Below are 27,514 nucleotides of genomic sequence, written 5' to 3'. Positions count from 1 at the left end.
CCCCATTCTCGTCCTGCTCAATATGGGTCGATCCGAGTTAAAATTCAACGATTGAAAGACCTGCCAGTTGATGAGCATTGTTGAGGCTATCTTATGTTGCCTCAAGCCAGGAAATTGGAAGTTAAGGCGGATGCAACATATATGCCCTATGATCAATAATGATGTGCAATGTCACAAATTGTGCTTTTTGGCTGGACATGGGTTACATCATTCCTGCAAAGTATCCAATGGTTGTGGACTACTTTGGCCATTCAACTTTGCCCTCCCTTCCCAAGAAGCTGGGTGTTAGTGCACTTGGGGAATTTACAAATCTCTGCCCCGCACACCATATGTACTATATATAAACCTGAGAATCCCCTTAATATCCCATGCATCTGATATTGGCCCCATTCCGACAACACGCTAAACCATGCTGCTTAACCACAAAATGGTTAACAGCAATGCATTCCATTAACCATTTTGTGGTTAAGCAGCATGGTTTAGCGCATTGTCGGAATGGGGCCAAAGTGGGCTATAGTCAGAATAAATGTGTTAGTCTTTAAGGTGCCTCCAGACTTGGTTTGTTTGTTGTTTTCCCTGTTAATGAAGTTCCTTTGAGTTGATGTTCATCATGCAGAAAATGGAGGCATATGAGTGGGGCATATGAGAAGCAAGAGGATGTTTTACAAGTTTTTAGTGTTTCATATGAGTTATAAGAGTTTATGTCAGTCTTCAGGCTCCCTCTCCAGGGTCAGTATAAGATAAATTTCTAAGTGGGGTACTGGATACATCTTGTCTTCAATGCACGCACATACAAATGAGTGCAGACAGTAATGCAATGCCATTTTATATGCTATGGAGACTTATTAAGACCATAGCGTAAGACAATTATGTTTCTCTAGAATAGAACTATTTAATTATCTGTGAACCACCCAGAGAGTTTTAGCTAATCGGTGGTATAGAAACAAATACATTTATGTTCCACCATTTCTCCAGGAGCTAAAGATTTTTATCTTCACAACAAACTTGTGAGGTAGGTTAGGTTTAGAGACAGTGATTAGCCCAAGATCAAAAGTGTGTGGGGGGGAATGGGAGGCATCTGCTGGACCTTCTAAGGCAGCAAAATATCCTGGGCCAGCACTGGCTATTTATGGGGATGTACTTTTGGCTGTTGTGTCTAAATGAGTTAGTGGGTCAGTCTGTGTTTCTTTCTTGTGTGTGTGTGTGTGAGAGAGAGAGAGACAAACAGAGAGACAGAGAGCTCTGTTTTGTTTTTATGTTTCCTGCATCTATGTGGTATATGCTCTAAAAGGGAAGCTTATGTTTGTATTTGAGTCTCTACCATGGAAGAGATATTAGTCTTTTGTTTATAGGAAAGCATGGAAGATGATTTCCATTAAAATATGTAATAATAATGTTTTTTCATTGTTACCTGTATGTATGTGTATGCACAAGTTATGTGTGTGAGTTAAGTATTGGGGACATAGTGGGGGACCCACTGTCCCAGGGCCTATCATGACCTTGATCTGGCAATTTCATGTCCTTGATTCCTGCCAAAATGGCTCCTGAGGGTCAAGGGAACCTTTGGAATGCTATGGGAGGCTGCAGCACAGCAGGGTGGGGGATACATCAGAATTTGGGGAGGCTGCTGTGCGTTATGAGAGTGGAAGTGCCTTTCTACTAATGCAAGACATCTTTGGATCCAAACTAGTACACTTAAGCATTGAATATAGCTCATTTTGGACAACACATTAGTCAATGGTGGTTTTAGAACTCTACGGTGGATTGTTACACCACCGTTGAGAAACATGCCATCTGACAGGATTTTTTTGGGGGGAGGGGAACACTGTGCAGAGGAGAGTTCCTGCACAACCATTGTGTTGCATGTTGTCTGGAAGAGTCCGTGGAGTTTCCCATTGCATTGAGTTGACTTTTCCCACTGGGTACAGAGTTCCCTAGCAAGAGCGGTGAAAGGAGTGAGTGCCACTCTAGGAGCACTGCTGGGATTTTTTTTTTTTTTTTTTTTTTTTTTTTTTTTTTGGCAGCAATGGCTGATAGGATACCATTGGGAGGACTGGGGCAGGAGAGAAACTGTCAATCAAACATCGTGATGGATTGCCCACAGTCACACAACGGTGGAGTTAGAACATGTTGTGTGGGGAGTAGCCCCTAAAATCTCCACCATTGAGTGGAGTTTTCACACTGCATTGACTAACATGTTGTCCAAAATGAGCCTATATGTCTCTGATTCATAAACTGTAATGAAGTCTTGCTTCTCATACAATAAAAACCTAAAGCTTTTGAAAATAAGAAAAAAAAATAACCTTATGGCTTGTACATGTTTGATTTTCAGCTGGGACAGACACTTCGGAGCCCCTTCATGAAGTTTGTGGCACATGCTGTTTCTTTTACAATTTTTCTTGGACTGTTAGTTGTGAATGCCTCAGACCGATTTGAAGGAGTAAAGCTGCTTCCCAATGAAACTGCCATGGATCATCCCAAGCAAGTATTTAGAGTAAAAACAACACAGTTCTCATGGACGGAAATGCTAATCATGAAATGGGTTTTAGGTAAGTAGAATTGCAATCATTTACCACTTCTGTGCACATGTGATATTACTCATATGTATATTATGAACGGTAGTTATACATGTGTATTCTTGTTATGACTCTGTATTTTATGATGAGGAGAGGGAGGGAGGGATGAGTGACAAGAGGAATTGTGGATTTGCATACATGAGATGATTGGCTGAATGTGTGAAGATGGGTGAAGTGTGTGTGATATATAAGCTGGCTGAGATAAATTGTGAAGAGAGTCTAAGAGAGGGAGGGAGAGTGACTAGGATTTATGTGGATGAGGAAATATACATAGAAGCTTTAAGAGTTACTGATTTACTGTTGAACATTTTGATATTATTATTAATAAAGATTTCTTTGTTTTATAAAATCCTAGGCCTTTTGCTCTTGGCTATGTAAGGTTAAGGTAACAAAAGAAATAATACAAGTTATAGAATAAAGGCAGTATGTCCCCACAGCTCAAGGACAAAGTAAAAAGGGTTGGACCTGAGGTCCTGGTTGCAGTATTACTGTGTGATGGGATAAAATGTTGCCTTATTGAAGATGAATTCTCACTGGTAATAGGTAGGAACACTGCACACATAAGTAAAGGAACCCAGACATAGAGAGACCAGAGTGAATAGAGAGTTAGGGCCCAAGGACTGAAGTCCACAGTAGCGTTGCCACTGAGATACAGTTGAAAATGGCCTTCCATATTTCCAACCTGGGCAGTAAAGTGTGAGTACTCACTAGGGATGGGGGAGAAATTCATTCAGTTCACATTATGATGCAAACGTACCTAATTTCACACTTCAGAACCACTACACAGACAGAAATGTGCATGTCTCCAAATTTTGCACTGGAGTTCTCAAATCAAAAATGTGCACAAGAATGTGTAAATTACAAAAGAAAATGTTCAGAAATGCATTTTATTGGGAAAAAGGCTTTCAAAATACCTAGATTAGTAAAAAAATGCATTAAAATGCATATATAGTAGGAGAAAGATGCACAAAAATATTAATTTAACTTTAAAAAGAAATTCTCAAAGCTTGAGTGAACTGAATGTAATGTTCAAGAAATGCTCAAAGTTCAAGATGAACCAAACTTAAGATTGGAAAAATAAGAAATAAGAACTGAAACTGGCAAATTAGCCCATTCCTGGCTCACCATGTGGATCAAGAGCTGAACTGCTCCAATCCATGGCCCTGGTGGCCACGGGGCATTATGTAGAAACTGGCCTTGTTCTCCATGTTGAATACTCCAACATATGTCAGGGATAATTCACTTCTGTTCATCACCCTTCTTTCACTGCAGGTGTAATGTGTACTTTGGTTCTAGAATGAGAGAGAGAGAGAGAGAGAGAGAGAGGGAGGGCAACAGGAACTATGGGAAAGGCATAGAGAAGCAGTGATGACGCTGTTGAGTAGAAAAGTAAATTGCCAAATTAAGAATTTCCCATATGACAAATTTAGCATACTGCTCTTAGTCATAGAAATCTGCATTACTGCTATTCTACAGTGGAACCCTCAGTAGCACACTGTGATGAGTTTGCGTAGCACTATGAAGATAAAGTCGCTGTGATTCATCATGAATTGGACACCAAGCTTAATGCAGCTCCACTAGTAGAGGTGTTCAGAGCACCGTCTTTCCAGTTTTATTGGAAGAGTTTCAGTTACTGAGGCCCAAGGATGTGGACAAGGTGCTTGGCCAAGTTTTGTCAATCACCTGTGTGCTAGACCCTTGCCCTTCATGGCTCATTACATCAAATAAGGAGGGGATCACCAGCTGGATCCAGGAGGTTGTAAATTCCTCCCTGAGAGAGGGACCGCTGCCAGCCTCTTTAAAAGAGGTGGTAATCAGACCACTCCTGAAAAAGCCTGACCTGGACCTAGAGGATGTTAACAATTATAGGCCAGTGGCTAACATCCACTTCCTGGGCAAGGAGCTTGAGCGGGTGGTTGCAGGACAACTTCAGGCACTCTTGAGTGAAATGGATTATCTTGATCCATTTCAATCAGGTTTCAGGCCCAGTTTTGGAACAGGAATTGCCTTGGTCATCCAGTGAGATGACCTTTGCTAGGAGACAGATGGGGGAGTGCAATCCTGTTGATTCTCTGGGACCTCTCAGTGGCTTTCAATACCATAAGCCATGGTATCTTTCTGGGTAGGTTGCCTCAGCTGTGAGTTGGAGGAACTACACTGCATGGTTCTGCTCCTACTTGGATGGCTGATTCCAGAAGGTGGAGCTGGAGGAGTATTGTTCTGTGCCATGGCACCTAGGTCATGGGGTTCCATAGGGCTCTATTTTATCCCCTATGCTGTTCAACATCCACATGAAACCACTGGGAGAGGTTATCCAGAGAAGTAGGCTGAGGTGTCAGCAATATGCAGCTCTACCTCTCCTTTTCATCAAACCCAGGTGAGGCAGTGGCTGTTCTGAATCAGTGCCTGGGCATGTTAATAGACTGGATGAGGGCCAACAAACTGAGACTCAATCCAGACAAGATGGAGATACTACTAGTGGGTGGTTTCTCTGTCTGACGAGGTGATGTTCAATCTGTTCTGGAGGGGGTTGCACTCCCTCTAAAGGCCAGATTAGTAGTTTGGGGGTGCTCTTGGATCCAGAACTGTCACTTGAGGCACAGGTGGACTCAGTGGCAAGGAGCACCTTTTATCAGTTTAGACTGTTATATCAACTACACCCTTATCTGGGAAGAGATAGCCTAGCTACAGTGCTTACTGCAATGTATTGTATGTGGGGCTGCCTTTGAAAATGGTCCGGAAACTTCAGCTGGTGCAAAACATGGAAACAAGATCATTAACAGGGACTGGCCAATAATACCACATTATGCCAGTACTTTTCCAGCTTCACTGGCTGCCAGTCCAGGACTCGACCTTATTCAAAGTGCTGGTAATAACATTCAAAACCTTAAATGGTTTTGGGCCAGGTTATATGAAGGAATGCCTCTCCCCATATGTACCTGGCCGGATCCTAATATCATCTTCAGGGTCCTTCTCCATGAGCCCCACACAAGGGAAATAAGGCGGCTACCAGGAGGAGGGCCTTTTCTACTGTGGCACCCTGGCTATGGAATGAGGTTCGCCTGGCACCTATGTTATACTCTTTTTGATGCCAGGTGAAGGCCTTTTTATATTCCCAGTATTTTAAAATTTTTCTATCTTAGTCTTTTAACTTTGCTGCCTAAAATTTGTATTTTAAATCTCTGCATTGCTGCTCGGTTTTATTTTGGTTGTACTTTTATATAGTGTTTTTATATTGTGGTTTAAGGAGGCTTTAGAGAACTCACCGGGGTGGGGGCGGCGGCACCGCACAAGTTTGCCGAGCCCTACTCGCCTGACCCTGCTCTAAGGAGCTGAGCTTGCTGAGCACTCAGGAGGCTGCACAAAGCTCCTGAGCCCTCAGCAGAGTGCATTTTCTGGGGCCTCTGGAAAGTGTGCAATTCCCCCCTGCACACCTTAAAGGCCCTCTTAATGCAAGGTTCAAGAGCAGTCTGGCACAAGCCTGTTCTGGCACTGGGCAGGTCAGCCAGGACTTATGAGGGCCAGACAGAGCGGTGTCTGCTGCCCTTGTGGGCCCAGGTGGATTTTTGCCCACTTTAAATTGTACTTTACAATTTTAATTTTTGTGAACTGCCCAGAGAGCTTCAGCTATTGGGTGGTATAGAAATGCAATAACTAAATAACTAACTAAATAAATAAATAAATTTTATTTTATTTTTGCACCCAGAAGCCAAATCTTTCTATTTTACATTGAAATAAAGAACATCATAACTGAGCTCAGTTGCATTTATACTGACTTACGGGGAAAGGGTGAAATATTTACTTAAATGACTGCTTGCCTGCTATCTCACTATCCATTGGTAAGAAAATCATCTTGGAGCTCTCTGACTAAGGCTCTGTCTCTCTTTCTCTCTCTGCATTTCCCCCCAAGGGTTTGATTGTACTTGTTTAACACATCTGATCCCTCTAAGCCAAATGGCACCAGTGTGTGGCTCTCATTGATTCTCCAGTGAATAAGATGGCAGATCTGGAGAATTAGTAGTGTCATAACAGATGGCACAGTTTTACATGGGAGAATGTTGAGCAAAGACCGTTGACCCCAGAAGCTGCTTCTTTAGCTACTATTTCATTGACTTATGTTATAGTTCCAACTAAGGCAAGCACAGGGGAAAAGGCAGTCTACAGCAGCTTCCAGTTGCATCCAGCAATGGTGAGGCAGTCATGAATCATAGAATAGAAGAGTTGGAAGGGGCCTACAAGGCCATCGAGTCCAACGCCCTGCTCAATACAGGAATCCACCCTAAAGCATCCCTGACAGATGGTTGTCCAGCTGCCTCTTGAAGGCTTCTAGTGTGGGAGAGCCCACAGCCTCCCTAGGTAACTGATTCCATTGTCGTACTGGTCTAACAGTCAGGAAGTTTTTCCTGATGTCCAGCCAGACTCTGGCTTCCTTTAACTTGAGCCTGTTATTCCGTGTTCTGCACTCTGAGATGGTTGAGAAGAGATCCTGGCCCTCCTCTGTGTGACAACCTTTTAAGTCTTTGAAGAGTGCTATCATGTCTCCCCTCAATCTTCTCTTCTTCAGGCTAAACATGCCCAGGTCTTTCAATCTCTCTTCATAGGGCTTTGTTTTCAGACCCCTGATCATCCTAGTTGCCCTCCTCTGAACACGCTCCAGCTGTCTGCGTCCTTCTTGACTTGACTTCAGGCCAGTTTTTGTTTTTCATTTAAAACACCGCTACATGTGAAACTCCATGGTCAAGCATTTGGAGCGGTGTGCCAAATGCTAGATCAGGTGGTGGCAAATTCCCACAACTGCTGAGCCACCACTGCTATGGCAGCTGTGACCTGAGCGCACATTTTCCTGGGTTGCTAGAGGAGCACAGGTTTGTATGAAGAAACACTCCCATGCAGATATACTCTAAAACAAGAAGAACCTTTTTCATCCTGAGGGCTGAATTCCATTTCAGAGAAGCTCTTGGAGGCCGCATCCCAGTGGTGGGTGTGGCCAAAGGCATAAAGGGGGTGGGGCCATCTTATTTTAGCTTGGAACTCTGACTGCTATTAGGAGAGGCATTTCAACTGTTTAGTTTGGGGGGGGACCTCACAAAATCCAGGAAACCACCAAAGGATCACTGGTCGGGGAAAAGGGGTAGGGCCAGGGGAGAGGGCTTCTGGGGACCCCTGGATGGCCAGATTGGTATCCTGAGCCTGAGGTTCAGCAGCCCTGCGCTAAACTCTACTTGGAAGATTTGGACCTGAGGTTTACAATATTTATGAAAAGTTGACTCTGCCTTTCAGACAACGGACTCTAGCGGCTCTGCTCCTGCCTGTTTGCATTGTAAACAAAAAACTGCATTGATTCATGCAGTCCCAAATGAAAATGTCTTCAACGCAAACGGTGGATGGCATTAGATTTGGAAAAAGTAAATAAACGACAAGCTGTAAAAAAATTCATGAATGACAGCATGAATTATTTATTTTCCAAATCATATTTTTAAATGCCTTCAAGGAGATGAGTATTTTGAAAAAGGTGTGTGTGTGTGTGTGTGTGTGTGTGTGTGTGTGTGTATTATTGTGCATTAAATCATAAGTATACATTTAACAAAATGCATCAATATAACAGAAAATATAACTCAAGAAATGGAGAAATTACTACAGCAGCCATTGTCTTCATTTATAAAGGAAAAGAGAAAAAAGGGATGTTTTTATAGGCTACTGGTACATGACAGGTAAAGAAAATAGAGAATATATGCTGAGTTTGCCTCTGGGTTTTCTACAGGAAACACCCTGATTTTGCCCCCTTTTCTGAGACGAGCTGCAAGTTACAGCATTTATATCTCACATTATTTTTAATGACATATAGTGGCTAAGAGGTTGAGTTACCAATGAGGAAATCCCTGGTTTGAATGATGCCACTGCCATGAACTCAGAAGATGGCCTTAGACAAGCACATTCACACCCTTCTCTCTCAGCCTCAATCCTTCTACCTGCAACATGTGGGATTATAATATTGTCTTGCCTTACAGGGTTGTTGTATGGGCTGCAACTAGATAATGCACGTGAAGTGCTCTGAACGCTTGAAATCACTATACAATGTTCAGTATGATTCTGATAATATTCTTTATTCTGAAAGACAGTGGCCAGATCTAAACCAAGCAGGATGCAACACTTTGAAAACGGGTTGAGAACGGTATATGTAATTGTCAAAACCGTTATAAACCTTTATTAGTTGCTGTGCTATGAGACGGGGTCTGTGTGACAAACCTCAAGCCCGGGGCCCAAGCCTTCCTAGGGCCCCAATCCAGCCCTACACAGTTTACCGAAGGGCTACATCCCTTCAACCACCCCCGCCCTCTTGCTCCCAACTATTGATTTGCTGGATGTTTCCCAGCTTTGGTGCAGTTTTATCCTCATTCTAAAAGGTTGGAATGCCTCTCTTACAGCTTTCTTAATGGCACTAAGAGCTCCATCTGAAGAGCATTTTATTGCACACTCATTACTGGGCACTCACAGATTTTTCGCAGGTCCCTCACATGACGGCATCTGCCTCTTGCGCCCCTTCCGCCCCTTCTGGCCTTCCTTGCGCCGCAACCCACCCACCCCCGGAAAAAGTCCGGTTGCTGCTCTCTCCTGATGTGTGTGGCAGAAGCAGCGTGATTACAACTCCTGAGTGCTCATTGTGAGTGCTCATTGTTTACTTCCTGTTTTCAAACAGGAAGTAACTGAGTGACGAAACCAGGAGTGGAGAAGCCATGGTAGCCAGCATTTATTCCCAGGTGTGATGGAACTTTAAGAACTTTAAGCTACAATACCTTGGTATTTTCCTCCCATATTTTTGGCCCTTCCCTTTTTGCCTTAAGTTCCGCCCCTTTACCTTTACCTCCATCCACCACTAGGGATGAACAGACCACCCCATGCCCGCCCCACAACCCAAAACCCCAATAATTACCCAACCCCAGCCTTAAAGGGGTGATGTACACAACATTACAAGTATTCATGCCTCTTATTTTGAGTATATCTCCCTTCTAAGGCTTCCATTTATGCAAATGTAATATTTAACAGACAAAAACAAACCCCCATTTCTGCAGAAAATGGCGACTCACTGAGTCACCCACGTTGTTGACTGACTCAGCACATGATGAGTCAGGCAAGTGCTGGGTTCCACAGACTGGTGTCTAACAGGGTGAGCTGGCAATTTTTCACCGGGGTTTGAGCCCAACTGAACACCTGCACTGTCCCTACTCTCCACTGGATTTCTGCCCCTGAGAGCTTCTTTGAAATTGAATTCCACCCTTCAGAAATTGAAAGAGGTTCCCCACTTTTGCTATAATACAATATAGTCTGCTCTGTACAATTTTGTGTTTCACAAGAGATCACAGTTTGCCTGGGGCAAAGAAATGTTGCATTTGTTGACCTGGGAAGAAAGGCAAGCAGAAAGACTAGCGTTAGATCAAATTTAGTGCAACATCTGGTGTTTGGATACAGAAAACATAACTGAAAATGCTGAGGGACACAATTTTGGCAGCTGCACTCATGATTTGTGTGTGTTCATTCCAGGAATGATATGGTCTGAATGTAAAGAAATCTGGGAAGAAGGCCCCCGTGAATACGTCATGCATCTTTGGAACTTGTTGGATTTTGGGATGCTCTCTATCTTTGTGGCTTCCTTCACTGCCAGATTCATGGCTTTTCTCAAAGCATCAGAAGCACAACAATACGTGGATCTGTACGTTCAAGATGATGACCTCAATAATGTTACCCTTCCTCCTCAGGTTGCCTACTTCACATATGGTAAGACACCATAGTCACATAATACCATTTCATTTTGCAAGCTAAGATCCTGGTTGGAGAAAGAAGTAGCCCATTTCTTCTCTTGATGTTCTGGGAGATTTACAAATCATTCCTCTCCGCTGAATCAAATCCTGTCAGTTTTGTAAAAGAGAGAACACAGAGTATAATAGCACAGAGATCTGCTCTTAAATGAAATTCTGGATTTGCATTGAGATCAAACTCAACCCAGTTGTGTGATGGTAGAGCAACCTCAACAACACCCAGGAGATTTGTCTGCTCCCTTGCGTGTTGTTGTGATTCAAAGTACAAAAGGTAACCTGCAGATGAAGGAATCTGTTCTGCTTTCCCAAAGTAAAAAGAGACAAAGAGGTTCACCAGATGAGCGTTTTATCGCACTGCCAACTTACGGAGGTGCATGCGTCCTGTAGATAATGTTGACTGCCTCCCACGTGCCTCCCGCTCATTTTTCCATAGCAAAATAGACCCCTTTCATTCTTTTTTAAAAAACAGAATGTGCTGCAATCTCCTGCTGTGTGCAGGAAAAGCGGTGCAATAAAATCAGCCTCTGAATGGGCCATGTGGTCTTTGTTTTCTTCCTCTTTCTCCTCCGGGAAGAATGAGGAAGTGTGGAGAAGCGACAATAAGAAAATGTGATTTTCCCCATGTGATGACACTCAAAGAAGTATTCACAGCCTGATATTATGTACATTTAGCAGGTGAAGTTCAAGGCAAAAAATGAAATATTCAGCTCACTCTGAAATTGACAGACAGCCCTCAAAGACAAGGTACATGACTACATTTGCTAAAAATTGAATGTTCAAGTTCTCACTTGGACTGATATCAACTGGCCATTTCCAGTCCCATCCAGTTATGAAAATAATCCAATTTTTGCAAAGCTAAAATCTCAAAAGAACCCTGCTTCCATGTTATGAGCTTGTTTTCAATCTATATTGACAGATTCCTCCAGATGAGGGGAAATGAAGCCAGAACGAAATGATCAATGGCCTGTACGCCATTGGAAAACCAACCACAATTTGCACTTCAAGTAGTGGCAGTACTGATTTGCAAGTGAGAAGAAGATGCAGACAAGAAGGGTGTGCTTAAGCCAGCCTTCTCCAACCTGTGGCCCTTCAACCTGGGGTTGGATTTCAATTCTTAGCATGGGACTACAACTTCCATAGCACCACCATAGAGAAGACCTGAATAGGGGTTGACACAAGACGGCAACCTGCAGGTTGTAGTACTACCAGCAAGATGTGCTAAATTTCAGCCTCCTGTCCTTGGTATGCAGAAAGAGCCCTACCTGTGCTAGGGTCTTTGCACATACCTGGAATGCACTGCAGAATCCATTTTGCTTTGCATGATTCATTCCAGATTTTGTAACTTTTCTCAACTGGGCAAAATATTTCTGACCATTCCTAGTTCCTCAGAGGTTGATATTCTGTGCTGTGTTTTGTTTTTCATTTCATTTTATTGTCATACCAAATCAGGGAATCAGTTATTTTGGACTTCAACTCCCAGCATTCCTGACTATTATGCATGCTGGCAGGGACTTATGGAAGTTGAAGTCCAAAACATCTGGAGATTGACCTTCTGTTCATCCCTGAGTTCTTATTACTGAGCCATAAATCTCCTTTCCCTGTAATACCACCTCAAATAATGTTCATGCCTAATATTTTCATGTTCGGTTTCATCATGTAATAAATACTTGCCAACTAAGAGCCTTTAGATATTCTATGCTGTTAGAGTTATTTGTAAAAACATACAGATCATGAAATTAGAGAAATGATCGTAATCCAACAGGATCCAATGTGGGTTCCTTGGAAAGCAATATTGATTTATATCACCCAGACACTGAGAGGCAGAACACTTGTAAATAATTCGCATTTTCCCTAGGAAAATGTCTTAGGTTAAACTTCATGAACACACATAGTAAAGCAGTCATCAAGCATAACATGCATATAAATTTTGTTTTCGTGTTTGTTTGTTTTTCCTTTCCTTGATGCTGCTTGGAAATTTTAACTTTTTATCTTTACATATTGTAGGGTAAGGAGCTCCCTCTTGTGGGTCAAATTTGTAATTTGTGTTATTTGGAGTGAATGGCTTGTCCTGTTATCTAATTTAATATACATAGGTGAAAATATTAAAAACATAAAACATTTTATAATAAAAGTAGAAATTTGGTCAAGGGTCCACCAGTATGACAAGATATGACTGTTGTTCACCTTCTGCATTCATGCAATTCCAACCTCTACCTTCTTCCTCTATGGGCTATATCCAATGTTAGTTCTACTTAAGAATAATCACATTGAAATAAATGGGACTTAAGTTAGACTAACAATGGATACAAACTTCTACTTCTAAACCAACTGATGATTCTGCAGTGATAGCACTGTGACCGTGCTCATGGAGATATGTCACATTCCTTTTGACTGCCATTGGCTTACCATCTCTAATGCAATATAGAGGCTTGCTCAGCTTTATGCCTCTTGGGCCATAGCTAGACCTAAGGTTTATCCCTGGATCGTCCAGGAGCCAAACCTGTTCATCTAGGTGACACACAGGGGATCTAGTGCTCAGGCAGGGGCGAACCCAGGATGATCCCAGGATAAACCTTAGGTATAGCTGTGGCCTTGGTTCCTATTTCTTCCTGTTTATGGATAGTAAGCTTTTAGTTTTCACAGGCTATATATTACATAGATTTAGTGTCCAAACAATGCTTTGTGTGGACAATTTTTCATATTATGAATATATCCCTTCCAACCCAGCAGTTGTTGGCAGAAAACAATGTACAGAATCATAATAGGATTCTTTCACATTATGTGGTATTCTATTTTTTTTAAATTTAAATAATGCTGCAAGGAGCACACACTGCAAGGAGCACCATTCTGCTGATGTCTTACTGGTTTGTTTCAGTTACTGCCCTTTCCCCTTCTTCCAGGCCCATCCAAAAGAGCGCATTTGCTGTATTTTTCATCTTGTATGGAAAACAGTGCCATGGTTTCAGGTTTAGAATCCTCATGTTTGGGGAATGAGGTCAAGGACACTAAGGTGATGGAGTAGCAGGGGGGAGATCCTGGATGAGCCCCACTTTCCCAGAAGCCCCAAAGCACAAGGTATCCATCTCGCCACAACCTACCCAGTGTGAGGTCATGGTGCTGTCCTTGGGGTCTGAGGACTCCATCCTGGAGCCACACTTAAAGAACTGATGTTAGAGCCCCGACATGGACTGGAACCCCAAGTATCTGGCTGTGACCATCATCTAAAACAGAACTAAAGGAAGAGGTTTCAATCAGAAAATCTTGGGCAGGAGGCACTTACAGTGTGGGTGACAGTGTCTGGGGGAAGGCAAGTACCACCTTCTCACTCCTGCATTATCCTTTATTAATGCCATACCAAAAAAAAAAAAAATAAATTCAAACTACGTGCATGCTATAAGGATAGAGGTAAATACCAGTTTTAAAACCAGTGTGGTAACATTTTGTCCAACCGGGCTACCACAAACAGAGCAGCGCAGGTGCTACGATGCTTACTACAAGGCTTCTACCACTCCCACTCTCTGCCAGCTGGTCAAAGCTCAACCATTTTCTGGCCACTCTCAATCTCACAATGTTAGTCTGTCAGCACACATAGTAACTCCCACCCAACTTTGTTGGTTCCTGAGTCCAATACACACATAAATTTGAGGAGCTAAGGTCAGTGCTGAGGAAATTGGATTTTCTTGTGAGCACAGACATGCAAGGATATTATTCTGGCATGACAATTTTCAGTGGGCTTGGCTATAATAGAAGAGTTATAATTTTTGTAAAGTGCTGATTTCATGAGAGAAGCATATATTTCTCTGCACAGTGCTCAGATCGGTGATTAGGGTGACCTTATGAAAAGGAGGACAGGGCTCCTGTATCTTTAACAGTTGCACAGAAAAGGGAATTTCTGCAGGTGTCATTTGTATATATGGAGAACCTGGTGAAATTCCCTCTTCCTCACAACAGTTAAAGTGCAAGAGCTATACTAATGTGATCAGATATAAAAGAGGCCAGGGCACCTGCAGCTTTAACTGTTGTGATGAAGAGGAAATTTCACCAGGTTCCCCATATATACAAATGACACCTGCTGAAATTCACTTTTCAATGCAACTGTTGTTAAAGATACAGGAGCTGTGTCCTCCTTGTCATATGGTCACCCTATCTGTGATGCTAGTAGTATTGTTCCTCGGTGTGCCTCTCCTTTGGCTAAAGCACACTATTTGGTCCTGGGAAACTTGCAGATGAATGCTGGAACAGAGAAGGAAGGCACAAGAAAAAGATGATTAAAGCAAAATGAACAGGAAGGGAGAGCAAGAGAAAAAACAAGGGTCTTGCTATTTATTGTTTTACTCTGTACAGCACCATGTACATTAATGGTGCTATATAAAATAATAATAATAATAATAATAATAATAATAATAATAATAATAATATTTAGGACATAGTAGGCAACATGCATGCAGAGGGTCACATGCCCCCCCCTGCTGCTCCCTGAATTTTGGGAAGGAAGGAAGGAAGGAAGAAAGAATAATGTCTACAGCAGTTACAGAGCACCAAGAGGATCAGATTTAGCTTGCAAAACAAGCTAATTTTGACCCTTTGGACTTTCCGTAGCAGCTACAGGGTAGTATCCAAGCTTAGTCCTATTTAGAGTAGACCCACTGAAATGAATGGGACTTAAGTTAGCCATAACTAAATTCAATCCTATTCTTTTCAATGGGTCTACTCTTTGCAGGACTAACCTTGGATACTACCCATAAACTTCATTTTTTAAAAAAATTAACTGTTTTGGTGTCCACAAGTGGGGTACAAATGCCCCCTGGACTTATTGCAGTTGTCCACTCTTGATCTCAGAAATCTTCCAGTGATGGAAAACATAGCCTGGTTCTTCCTACTGCAATTTTATGACTTTTTTCTCACTTGGTTCCTAATAGTAGTAGTAGTAGTAGTAGTAGTAGTAATAATAATAATAATAATAATAATAATAATAATAATAATAATAATAATCTGTGTTTCATTTTAGCCAGGAGCAAATGGCTTCCCTCAGATCCTCAGATCATATCAGAAGGACTCTATGCAATAGCAGTGGTACTCAGCTTCTCCCGGATTGCATACATTCTTCCAGCCAATGAAAGTTTTGGTCCTCTCCAGATCTCTTTGGGAAGGACTGTGAAAGACATCTTCAAATTCATGGTCATTTTTATCATGGTATTTCTCGCCTTCATGATCGGAATGTTCAACCTTTACTCTTACTACCTTGGTGCAAAATATAACCCAGCATTTACGACGTGAGTATCTATTGTACAGCTTTGAGCTCAACTAGCTTCCTACCCTAACTTCTATTATTGTGTATGTTTTATAGAACTACAGAGTGTGTATAGCTGCATATCAAGTGTCGTACTTAAGGATGGGGGAGAATTTAATAAAAGGAAAAGTGCATGAAAGAAAAGTGCAGGTAAAAATGTATATATTAGTAAAAAATGTTTAAAATGCATTACATTAGGAAAATGCTGGCAAACAAGTATATATTAGGCAAAATTGCATAAAAAATGCATGTACAAGAGAAATGCATACAAAAATGCATTTGAAAAATGGATAGAGCGGGCCCAATGCAGATCTCAAAGGCCCCTCTAACCCTGCCACCTGTGAGGATGCCACTCATGATCAAGCCCCTGCACTTACTCTGGAGGAACAATGGGGAGAGGAAAAAAGCTACTAGAACTACTAGATACAGATTAAAAGTCATGTCTGTTTTGGCACTCCAAGCCACAGAGCAGGGAAGTTTCTTAATCGTTACTCCATAAGATTTCTTGGGTGAATGCTGAAAAACCTTTAAACCCCCACAGACCCTCTGATGTGTATGAGAAAGGTGATTGTTTCAGGTGTAGCACAGTCCCATTTTATTTTATTTTGATATAATTCAGTTCTCTCCCAAAACTCAGCAGTGCAGCAGCAGGTTTTGTACAATCCTTAAAAACTGTTCCCTGAAAGTCTGAGATTTGAAGCTGTTTGGACTAGCCCTGAAAATGAACACACATCTCTGCCCTTTATATATTCAATAGACCTCCCAATCACTATGTGGTATTTAAATACTATTGCAAGAATATGCGGGAATAGACAACAATGTTGCACCTCACTGTCAAGTGCCCAGAATAAAAAAAAAATCTGATTTTCAACTGCCTGTGTGCCCTTAATTCTACTCTCTAGTGCACACATCTTCTTTTGACAGGCATTGCAAGTGGGAAATAGTGTCTAATCCTGTAATTAAAGACTGTTCCCTAAAGAAGGCACACAAGAGAGCAGATTTGAGGTTGCAACTGTCTTCTTTTTTTTCTTTTTTTTACTTCTTCCTGCTTCAGTTCATATAACAAGAGGGGAGGGGTTAAGCAATTTAAACCTGAATTAATGCTAAGCTGAATTCCTTCTCATTGAGTGATTAAATGAACAGCAATGTGGTGGTAACTGTCATGTGGCTACAACTATTAACCCTAGTCGGCACATTTCCAGCTGCCCCTTCTCGTTTCCACTTGAGATTACCTGGCAACAGTGGAGCCAGAGCCTTCACTGTGCCAGAGAATGCTGCCTCAGCAGCATCTTAGGCAACAGGTCTCCAAATGGCCTGACCATTAGGAAGAGGGAGCCCTTGATAGAGATTTTAAGCCCTTCAGAGGGTCCCTGTCATAGATAATCAACTGCTAGGTGACCTGGGTAGAGGTCCAGTAATGTAGATAGAAGGCTTAATTTAACTGGACTGGGAGCTCTACTGAAAAACCCCTGACCTACCTTCCCCATTTCTATGAGGGGTGGGATCCTTGTCCTCCCTGGAATGCTGACCCATCAGGCATGAAGCGCTGTGGTGGGCCCTGCCATAGATGACATAGGTAAAATATGCAGGGGTGCCAAGAACATTGTCCCCACATGTTGGCCCAGCAGACCAAGTTGGGATGAACCCACTGTGTCTCTGTTCCCTCTAGGACTGAGAGAGAAGGTGATTGCTATTTTTGGTGTTGCTTTTTCTATATTTATATTATAGATTGACTAAAATATTTGACAGGACTAGGACTTTTTCAACTATCAGAAATATCACTTCTGCATTTCAGAATGAAGGTGGGGAATGTTTAAACATTTCCCCATATTAAAAACCAACTAAAGTTTCTCCTTGCATGTTGAAATGTAGCATCTTATAGAGAAAGTTCAGCAACACCAAAAAGGTGTTATTAACACAGGGAAGTCTTTGGTCACATGATTATATCCCCGCTTGTGCATTCTGAACAAGTATATTTCCCAAAGGACATTACCATGAATTTTCTTTGAAGATATAGATCAGGCCTAGGACTCTTAGCTTTCTAAGGAAAAAGGGATTTACTTCAAAAGATGCCTTATGCTTTTTTTCAGACGGGAGAGAAATTATGCAGCAGAGATTTACATACGCGATCTATCCTGAAAGAAATAAATCTAACACTTACCATAACAATGACAAGTCAACAAGCAGCTCAATTATCTGTCAAATTATGCTGCATGGCTTTAATATCACATATTACTATATGGCTTAAGTTCTTGACGAAATAACAAAACCCTCTGTTGAGCTTGCAATGTGTAGTAATGAAAAGAAAAATCCTATCACCCTTTGGAGACCGATATATATTATAGTAAGGGAGATAACATGCAAAACAGAGGGAGAGAAGCAGCCAGCAGCTTCATGAGATGGACTTGGCTTTTGATTTTAATTTGCTGGATAAATTTGAATCATTTCCTTCACTTCCCCCAGTCTGCAGTTTACCAAACTGTAAAGTATATAAATGCTTGCTTAATCCCCAAGAAGGATAATATCTGGTCATCGCCATCACTACATAGTAAAGCATATAAAAGAATACATCACTAAATTCTAATGTAAACAGCAAAATCCCCTTTTCCTATTAAAAAAAATAGGTGAATCTCTTTATTATCATTTGCATGTCAAATATATCAGTCAAATATATGTGTCAAAGGAAGTGAAAAACTTTATTATATTATGTACAGTGGATTTTGTATGCGAGGGTTTTCTTTTAAAAATATCTTTTTTGCAGTTCAAAACTGAATTATTTTACGGTTACTTGAAACCATTGTACTTTACGAATGCTCTCACAGTCCTTTGAGGTGTCAACTAGATGTGCGTCAGGCCCACTTCCAATGGAAATGCAAAGGACTGAGTGGGTGAGGTTGGTGCATGCAGGGCAGTTGGGGATGAAGCCAAGGTGCACAGCTCCAGCTTGCACAACTGACACAAAATTGGGTGGGATAGCTAATACCCTGGAAGACAGAAACAAACTTCAAAGTGATCTTGATAGGCTGGAGTGCTGGGCTGGAAACAACAGAATGAAATTTAATAAGGGAAAATGCCAAGTTCTACATCTAGGAAATAGAAACCAAATGAACAGTTACAAGATGGGGGATACCTGGACTCACGGCTGGCCTTGTGCCAGCTTTCCCATGTGGGTGGTGGGGTGGAGAGGCCCAGTACTGTCCTGAATCAGTCCGAGGCACCCTGAGGATTAAGTACCAATCTGTATTGGCCTTGAGGCACCTCGGGCCAACCTGGTACCACCTCAGATCCAGGTCAAATTTGGGGATTTGGCCTGAGGAGGTGCCATTTCAGTTTCTCTCAGGTACTCATTTTTCCAGCCTTTCCATTCCATTTCTGTATCAGCTTGTGATTTTTTTAAAAAACGGTCTACACAAAAATGCATGTGTACATTCCTCCTATAATATACAGTTTTGTATTGCATTTGCCTAATATGCACATTTTTGCAATCCATTTTCTCTAATTTAATGCATTTTTACACTTTATTTTCACTAGTGTACACAGTTTAATATAACTGACTATACTTTAACTGACTATATGCATTTTCATATGCAATGTTTCAACCAAAGAACTGCATTGCAACATTCAGAGAAGAGTGAATACCCAAGGATAACTGTATTTCAGTTCATGTATTGGTTCACAAATTAGGGAAGTGCAAATTTCTCCCCCATACTTTATTGTAATCCTTACAATTCACTTTACGGTAAGTCAGTATTGTTATCTCCCATATTACAGATAGTAGAAGGCCTGAGGCTGAGAGAGAGTGGCTTGTTTAAGGCCACCTAGTAAGAACATGGCAAAGGTGAGATTATTCATACCAGGGACTTCCTGAATCGGACCTTAGTCTACAATGCCATTGTCGTTATGCACAATGCACACTTAGCAATTAGAGTTTCAAGGAGAATATGGAAGCATTCCAGAGCAGAGATCAATGCTTAGGTTGCAGGGAAAAAGAGCAGATTTGACACAATGTATTAAAATTGCTGAGTAAAAAAAAATTAAACAAATAAAAATTAGGTGGAACACTTCCAAATTATAACAAAAGGTTAATGGAAAGCTACTGCTGACATCAAGGTTAGTTAATTCAGCTGGATAAGTGATTTAGATAACAACCTTGAAAGGCAGAATTTTACATTTATAAAAGATATATTTCTGAAAAATGCAAAGTTTAATGGGAAAACACTGACCAGGTCTCTTATTTAAGGTCTTGCTTATATTAATAACAGTTTTCCATTTTTTATGGGATAATGAAGTACAGAAATGTAGAAAAATCGTTGCCAAATTTAAAAGCAGCTTTCCAAAGCTTCATCTCTTAAATTTGGAAAACCATTTTGTGCAGATCTAGGCCATGGCTAGACGAGGGGATAGTAGGGCAACACTCTCATGATTTTATCTCGCCCTGGTCTACACGTGGCGCGTGACATCGTGGCTGCCATTTTGGGTTTTTTTAACAGGGAAATGAGCGCAGGAGCGCTCGAACGAGAGGTAAGTTGTTTAAAAAACAAAAACAAAAAAACCTCACCATCCCCCCCCCTCGATGGGCACACAGCTCCTCAGCCTGGGTCCCGGCTCCTCGCAGTGACTTGCAAGGAGCTGGAACAAGCTGCAACATGTTCCGCTGTCTTGGGATCATCCCAAGACCGTGGAAAAAGTGGAATTAAAGGGCAAGGTGAAATCCTGGTCTAAGGGAGGGATCATCCCTCCCTGCCCCCAGGATCCCCTGTGCATCTTGTGGACACACAGGGATGATTCCAGGATGATCCCAGGATATAAGCCTGGTCTAGCCATGGCCCTAGAGGATACTGAGTTGTGCTGCTGTACTGGGGAGGACAGGACTGCATGTCCAATTCTACAATCGGAATCTTTTTGCTGGAGGAATGATGGCTCTAGATCCAATCCTAGAGATAGTCACTAGTGTTGCTTATTTGCTGCAGAGCGACTTCTATATGTTCACCATCAAATGAAATCAGGGATGCTTCACATGTGACATTTTTTCATACCTGATGGTAATTTTCATATAGGAAAAAGAGGATACTTTGTATTTGAAATTGTTGGTAGAAATGTCTGAATAAAACAGACTGAATCCAGAAAGTGAAGTACGTGACATACTGTCAGGGTCCGGGGCGTGGGTGGCAAGGCCTCAGCGCAGGAACGCCAGGGCCGGGGTGGATGGCAGTGGAACCGGCAACAGAGTCCAGGGGCGGATCCGCACGTCGGCCCCAGAGCGCATTTATACAACTCTAGGTCACCCCAGAAACAATAGTCTGTACTTGCCTGTAAAAAGAAACTAGGAAGAGACGGAGACGACGACGACGCCCAGCTCTCCCTAGCCGGCTCCTCAACAGGGACGGAGAGCTCGGCGGAAGAAGGTTGGGTGGACAGTGGAAAAAGCTCTCTACCCCCGCCTTCTTCAAAAAGAACTCTCCGATCCGGCCGGGGAGAGCTGGGTGGCGGCGGCGGCGGCTCCGTCTCTTCCTAGTTTCTTTTTACAGGCAAGTACAGACTATCGTTTCTGGGGTGCCCTAGAGTCGCATAAATGCGCTCTGGAGCCGACGTGCGGATCCGCCCCTAGTAGGGCCAGAGGCAAAGGCAAGGTCCAGAAGCAAGCAGGGTTCAGAGTCCAAAAGCAAAACAGAGTCCAAACAGGGCCGGAGGCGAAAGGCAAAGTCCAGAGGCAAGGGATGCGGCTGCCAGGTGGAGCTGTAGGACAGAACCTGACACATACGTTACGGAGTCATAAACATTCCCCTGCTTTAGCAGGCAGAAGTATAAAGCAGCAGAGGAAATCAGGCCTGGCTTATAACAGAATGAAACCACTACTGCTACAGAACATAGTGAACATGCTAGTCTTTTTATACACAAGAAACCCAGGCTAAGGAAACTTATCTGATGCCACCTAGCTGCTAAGCAGCATCCCCATTTGCCCTGAGTGACCCTTGTTGTGCTTGCTAACTGCTTTAAAACTCTATGGAAAAATTAATGCTTAAGTTGCACCTTTTGGGGGGTGTTCCCAAACATGTGATTGCTATTCAAACAGAAATATGGTACAAATGTACTTTCTACACACTGACTAAACATCAAGCATGAGCAGAATAACAAAAATAAACTGCTTAAGTTAACACAACCCTTCCCAAACCTGCCCACAAACATTCTTAAGCAAAAAAATCAAGAATTCCTGCTAATTTTAACCTACTGATCTATATGGAGATGAATGTGAATTATGCTTAGCAGTTTTGGTGGAAGGAAGGCATGGCTGGGTCAGCACAGTGCCTGCACGTAGCTACTGACAGGCCAACAGAAGCCTGTGTGAGCTACTGACATCATTGTGGGGTGGTGCCTGCCAGTAAGCAGTTGTGTTGTACTTGCATTGCGCTGACCCATCTGCTCCTGTCTCTGTCACTGCAGGCAAAAGTGTGGGCTGCCTCCCAGTGGCTGCCTCCCAGTGGCAGCAGCCAATTCCTACCAGCTGCTCCACCTCATTGGTTGCTACTGTTATTCAGTTGGCTATGGCTTTTCAAGCACTTTGGTTGTTGGAAAAGGAAAATGGCTGTACGTGTCAACAAGTGCCTGTGATTTTAGCCAAATATCCAGCTACAGGGGGTCTTTGTGTGGATAGAGATCCTCCTCTATACTAACAGATTGGATTTTATCATATTGACAGTAAAATAATTGGCTATTCAAGTTTTATGTCTCCCCACTTTCAGGATCCTACTGCATTCAGGTTATCTTTCTACCACAATTCCTCTTTGAGAGGAACTCACAATTCCCATTCAGCTATACTGAAGTGGTAGAAGCAAATATATTTTTAAACTTACTTTGCTGTATCCAGGCAAAGAACCCTGGAGGCTGTTGCCTCACTTGTTCTTGTGTGAAACAGCAGGAAGCGTTGAATTGGCCGTCTCAATCTAGGCTATGTAGCTTGTGTTCTCAGGTGCAATATAAGACATATGGGAAGATGTGTTTAATGCACCCTTACCAGTGGATGAGCCACTGATGACCTGGTAAGTTGCAGAAGGGAATCCTGTAACACACCATGGATGTATAACTCCAATCCAAATCAGCAGGGCTAGGAGGATCAGTAAATAAGAACATAGGCAGAGCCCTGCTAGATCAGACCAAGGGTCCATCTCGTCTAGCATTCTGTTCGCCCAGTGGCTGCCCGGCTGCCCATGAGAAACCCACAAGCAGGACATGAGTGCAACAGATGTAAAGACATTGTTTATCAGGGCTCCTAGAATGCCATATATCTTTATCAGTTCAGGAAATACGACATAGCAGTGCTCCTATGATTACGCGGAGACCCAGTTATTTTATACAAGCAAGCTAGCATTTTTTTTATTATGTACATTTTATATTGCTGGCTAGCCAAGGGATGACTAAATAAGACTCTTTATTTTGCCTTTAGGGTAGAAGAAAGTTTTAAAACCTTATTCTGGTCCATATTCGGCTTGTCTGAAGTAATATCAGTGGTGCTGAAATATGATCACAAGTTTATTGAGAACATTGGATATGTGCTCTATGGAGTTTATAACGTCACCATGGTGGTTGTGCTCCTCAACATGTTAATAGCCATGATCAACAATTCCTATCAGGAAATTGAGGTAAGGCAATCAAATGTGATTCCACTATATTGATTTCATTCATGGTTGTATTTTAAGGCCTTATTTATTTATTTTATTTATTTATTTAAGGATTTTTATGCCGCCATTCAGTCAAAAAAGGCTCTCACGGCGGCTTACAAAAGTATTTCTTGACAGTCCCTGCCCACAGGCTTACAATCTAAAAGACATGACACAAAAGGAAAGGGGATTGGGAGGGAGGAGGAGGAGGGGGGAAAGGAAAGCAAATTCAGGCACTACAATCTTAGTGGCAAAGTTCAGCAGTTACAGTTGGTAGCAGGAGGGAGGGGGCTCTCAGCTGGAGCTGGACCCGGGCACGGTGGAGAGGTGCCTGGCTGCTTCTTCCTCCCTCACTGGTGGCCTCTGCAGAGACAGTTGACAGCAGGAGGGAGGGGGCTCTCAGCTGGAGCTGGACCCAGGCCCGGTGGAGAGGTGCCTGGCTGCTGCTTCCTCCCTCACTGGTGGCCTCTGCAGAGACAGTTGACAGCAGGAAGGGAGGGGGCTCTCAGCTGGAGCTGGACCCAGGCATGGTGGAGAGGTGCCTGGCTGCTTCTTCCTCCCTCACTGGTGGCCTCTCCAGAGACAGTTGACAGCAGGAGGGAGGGGGCTCTCAGCTGGAGCTGGACCCAGGCATGGTGGAGAGGTGCCTGGCTGCTGCTTCCTCCCTCACTGGTGGCCTCTGCAGAGACAGTTGACAGCAGGAAGGGAGGGGGCTCTCAGCTGGAGCTGGACCCAGGCATGGTGGAGAGGTGCCTGGCTGCTTCTTCCTCCCTCACTGGTGGCCTCTGCAGAGACAGTTGACAGCAGGAGGGAGGGGGCTCTCAGCTGGAGAGGTGCCTGGCTGCTTCTTCCTCCCTCACTGGTGGCCTCTGCAGAGACAGTTGACAGCAGGAGGGAGGGGGCTCTCAGCTGGAGCTGGACCCAGGCATGGTGGAGAGGTGCCTGGCTGCTGCTTCCTCCCTCACTGGTGGCCTCTGCAGAGACAGTTGACAGCAGGAAGGGAGGGGGCTCTCAGCTGGAGCTGGACCCAGGCATGGTGGAGAGGTGCCTGGCTGCTTCTTCCTCCCTCACTGGTGGCCTCTCCAGAGACAGTTGACAGCAGGAGGGAGGGGGCTCTCAGCTGGAGCTGGACCCAGGCATGGTGGAGAGGTGCCTGGCTGCTGCTTCCTCCCTCACTGGTGGCCTCTGCAGAGACAGTTGACAGCAGGAAGGGAGGGGGCTCTCAGCTGGAGCTGGACCCAGGCATGGTGGAGAGGTGCCTGGCTGCTTCTTCCTCCCTCACTGGTGGCCTCTCCAGAGACAGTTGACAGCAGGAGGGAGGGGGCTCTCAGCTGGAGCTGGACCCAGGCATGGTGGAGAGGTGCCTGGCTGCTGCTTCCTCCCTCACTGGTGGCCTCTGCAGAGACAGTTGACAGCAGGAAGGGAGGGGGCTCTCAGCTGGAGCTGGACCCAGGCATGGTGGAGAGGTGCCTGGCTGCTTCTTCCTCCCTCACTGGTGGCCTCTGCAGAGACAGTTGACAGCAGGAGGGAGGGGGCTCTCAGCTGGAGCTGGACCCAGGCCCGGTGGAGAGGTGCTTGGCTGCTGCTTCCTCCCTCACTGGTGGCCTCTCCAGAGACAGTTGACAGCAGGAGGGAGGGGGCTCTCAGCTGGAGCTGGACCCAGGCATGGTGGAGAGGTGCCTGGCTGCTGCTTCCTCCCTCACTGGTGGCCTCTGCAGAGACAGTTGACAGCAGGAAGGGAGGGGGCTCTCAGCTGGAGCTGGACCGAGGCACAGTGGAGAGGTGCCTGGCTGCTGCTTCCTCCCTCTCTGGTGGCCTCTCCAGAGACAGTTGGTGGCAGGAGGGAGGGAGCTCTCAGCTGGAGCTGGACTCAGGCACAGTGGAGAGGTGCCTGGCTGCTGCTTCCTCCCTCTCTGGTGGCCTCTCCAGAGACAGTTGGTGGCAGGAGGGAGGGAGCTCTCAGCTGGAGCTGGACCGAGGCACAGTGGAGAGGTGCCTGGCTGCTGCTTCCTCCCTCTCTGGTGGCCTCTCCAGAGACAGTTGGTGGCAGGAGGGAGGGAGCTCTCAGCTGGAGCTGGACTCAGGCACAGTGGAGAGGTGCCTGGCTGCTGCTTCCTCCCTCTCTGGTGGCCTCTCCAGAGACAGTTGGTGGCAGGAGGGAGGGAGCTCTCAGCTGGAGCTGGACTCAGGCACAGTGGAGAGGTGCCTGGCTGCTGCTTCCTCCCTCTCTGGTGGCCTCTCCAGAGACAGTTGGTGGCAGGAGGGAGGGAGCTCTCAGCTGGAGCTGGACTCAGGCACAGTGGAGAGGTGCCTGGCTGCTGCTTCCTCCCTCTCTGGTGGCCTCTCCAGAGACAGTTGGTGGCAGGAGGGAGGGAGCTCTCAGCTGGAGCTGGACCCAGGCACAGTGGAGAGGTGCCTGGCTGCTGCTTCCTCCCTCTCTGGTGGCCTCTCCAGAGACAGTTGATGGCAGGAGGGAGGGGGCTCTCAGCTGGAGCTGGACCCAGGCACGGTGGAGAGGGGCCTGGCTGCTGCTTCCTCCCTCTCTGGTGGCCTCTCCAGAGACAGTTGGTAGCAGGAGGGAGGGGGCTCTCAGCTGGAGCTGGACCCAGGCACGGTGGAGAGGTGCCTGGCTGCTGCTTCCAATCTTCCATTCTTTAGTTCTCACACTATGGCAATATTAATCTCTGACCAGTCCATTACCTCTATTTTGACTAGATCATCTGGAGACACAAGTTTGGCATTACTAGTGTGTATTTGGAGGAGGAGGTGGAGGAGGAGGAGGTGGTGGTGAAGGAGGATAATTTTCATTTCTGTACAGCCCAATAGCCAAAGCTCTCTGGGCAGTTTTAGGGCAAACCATTCTGTTAATTGTGAAATAAGATCAAAATTTTAAGCACCTTTTGAAGTATTAGCGACAAAGAGATAAAGTGGACCCACATCTTCCCAAAATGTAATGCTGCCCTTTTAAAAATGAATTTGCTCCTTTGTTTCTTCTGCAGGAGGATGCTGATGTGGAATGGAAGTTTGCACGTGCTAAGCTCTGGCTTTCGTATTTTGATGAGGGAAGGACTCTACCTGCTCCTTTCAATCTAGTGCCAAGCCCTAAATCGTTTTATTATCTCATAATGAGAATTAAAATGTGCCTCATAAAACTCTGCAAATCCAAGGCCAAAAACTGTGAAAATGATCTCGAGATGGGCATGCTGAATTCCAAGTTGAGGGTATGTCTCTCAACATCCTTTTATTTTTAACCACATTTGTTGGTGGGCGACTTTTAAAATTAATTACATGTACTTCAATTAATTATGTGTATTTCATCAAAGGATGCTCAAGGAGCCATACAATAGCTCCACTGTTTTACTTACACAACAACCCTGTTAGGTAGATTACCCAGTGAATTCTATGGCTTAGTAGGGATTTGAACCTGGGCCTCCTTAGCCCTAGTCTGATACTCCAACCCAGCCTTCACCAACATGTTTTCCTCTGGATGAGTTGGATCATTCACTGACAACATTAAAACTCCCCATCCATGGTGGGGATGAAGATCATGCTGGCCACTGTGGAAATGGGATGCTGCAATGGACAGGCCTGTGGCTTGCTCCGGTATGGCTCTTCTTGGAGCGCAAGGCATGTGTAGACAGAAAATAAGTCTTACAACTCCCAGCATGGCCATCTGGGGAATGCTGGGAATTGTAGGACATTTTTCTGTCTAAACATGTGCCTTTATATTCTTATGCTGTGTTGCAGTATTCTAGGCCTCACAGGGAGGGAGCATCTAGCCTCACTTAGTGAGAATTTCTCTGTATACAAACCGCTGCTTACACAGAACAGTTGATATCTGCAGGATATCCCTCAGCCATACTAGCTGCGAAGATCGTATCCAGTAAAGCCTTTATATTATGGAATTCCCTTCCCAGGGAAGCTCACAAGTGCCTGACATAAGAAAACTCTTTAATGCACTATAGTGCACCTCTTCTCCCTCTCTTCACCACACTGTTCTTTTTGTATGATCAGTTTAGTTTTTGTACCATTTAAATTTGAGTTTTGTTTTTTAACTAGTGCCAATTATGAGTTATTGTAGTTTTGCTGTGAACATGGTTTAATGTATATTGTAAATCACTGTAATATTTGAAGAAAAGTGGCATAAACACATTTTAAATAAATAAATACAGGCTAGAG

General features: G+C 44.0%; 2 protein-coding genes across 2 annotated transcripts in view; one reads left to right on the top strand and one right to left on the bottom strand.

Moving 5' to 3' along the window:
* Positions 1–27,514, bottom strand: part of SMAD5 (SMAD family member 5) — a 320,505-nt gene that overhangs the window by 143,322 nt on the left and 149,669 nt on the right. The gene's annotated exons all lie outside the window — the stretch shown is intronic.
* TRPC7 (transient receptor potential cation channel subfamily C member 7) overlaps positions 1–27,514 on the top strand; it is a 148,002-nt gene that overhangs the window by 103,077 nt on the left and 17,411 nt on the right. Inside the window, exons 4-8 of the mRNA XM_063123309.1 lie at positions 2,333–2,549; positions 10,116–10,349; positions 15,399–15,663; positions 23,122–23,317; positions 26,335–26,556. Of these exons, the coding sequence (XP_062979379.1) occupies positions 2,333–2,549; positions 10,116–10,349; positions 15,399–15,663; positions 23,122–23,317; positions 26,335–26,556 (1,134 nt within the window). The remainder of the gene's footprint in view (positions 1–2,332; positions 2,550–10,115; positions 10,350–15,398; positions 15,664–23,121; positions 23,318–26,334; positions 26,557–27,514) is intronic.

The sequence above is a fragment of the Elgaria multicarinata genome, chromosome 3 (assembly GCF_023053635.1).
Source record: "Elgaria multicarinata webbii isolate HBS135686 ecotype San Diego chromosome 3, rElgMul1.1.pri, whole genome shotgun sequence".
In the NCBI taxonomy this organism is placed as follows: Eukaryota; Metazoa; Chordata; class Lepidosauria; order Squamata; family Anguidae; genus Elgaria; species Elgaria multicarinata.
The sequence above is the reverse complement of the archived record's forward strand: the minus strand, read 5'-3'. Positions and strand labels throughout refer to the sequence as shown.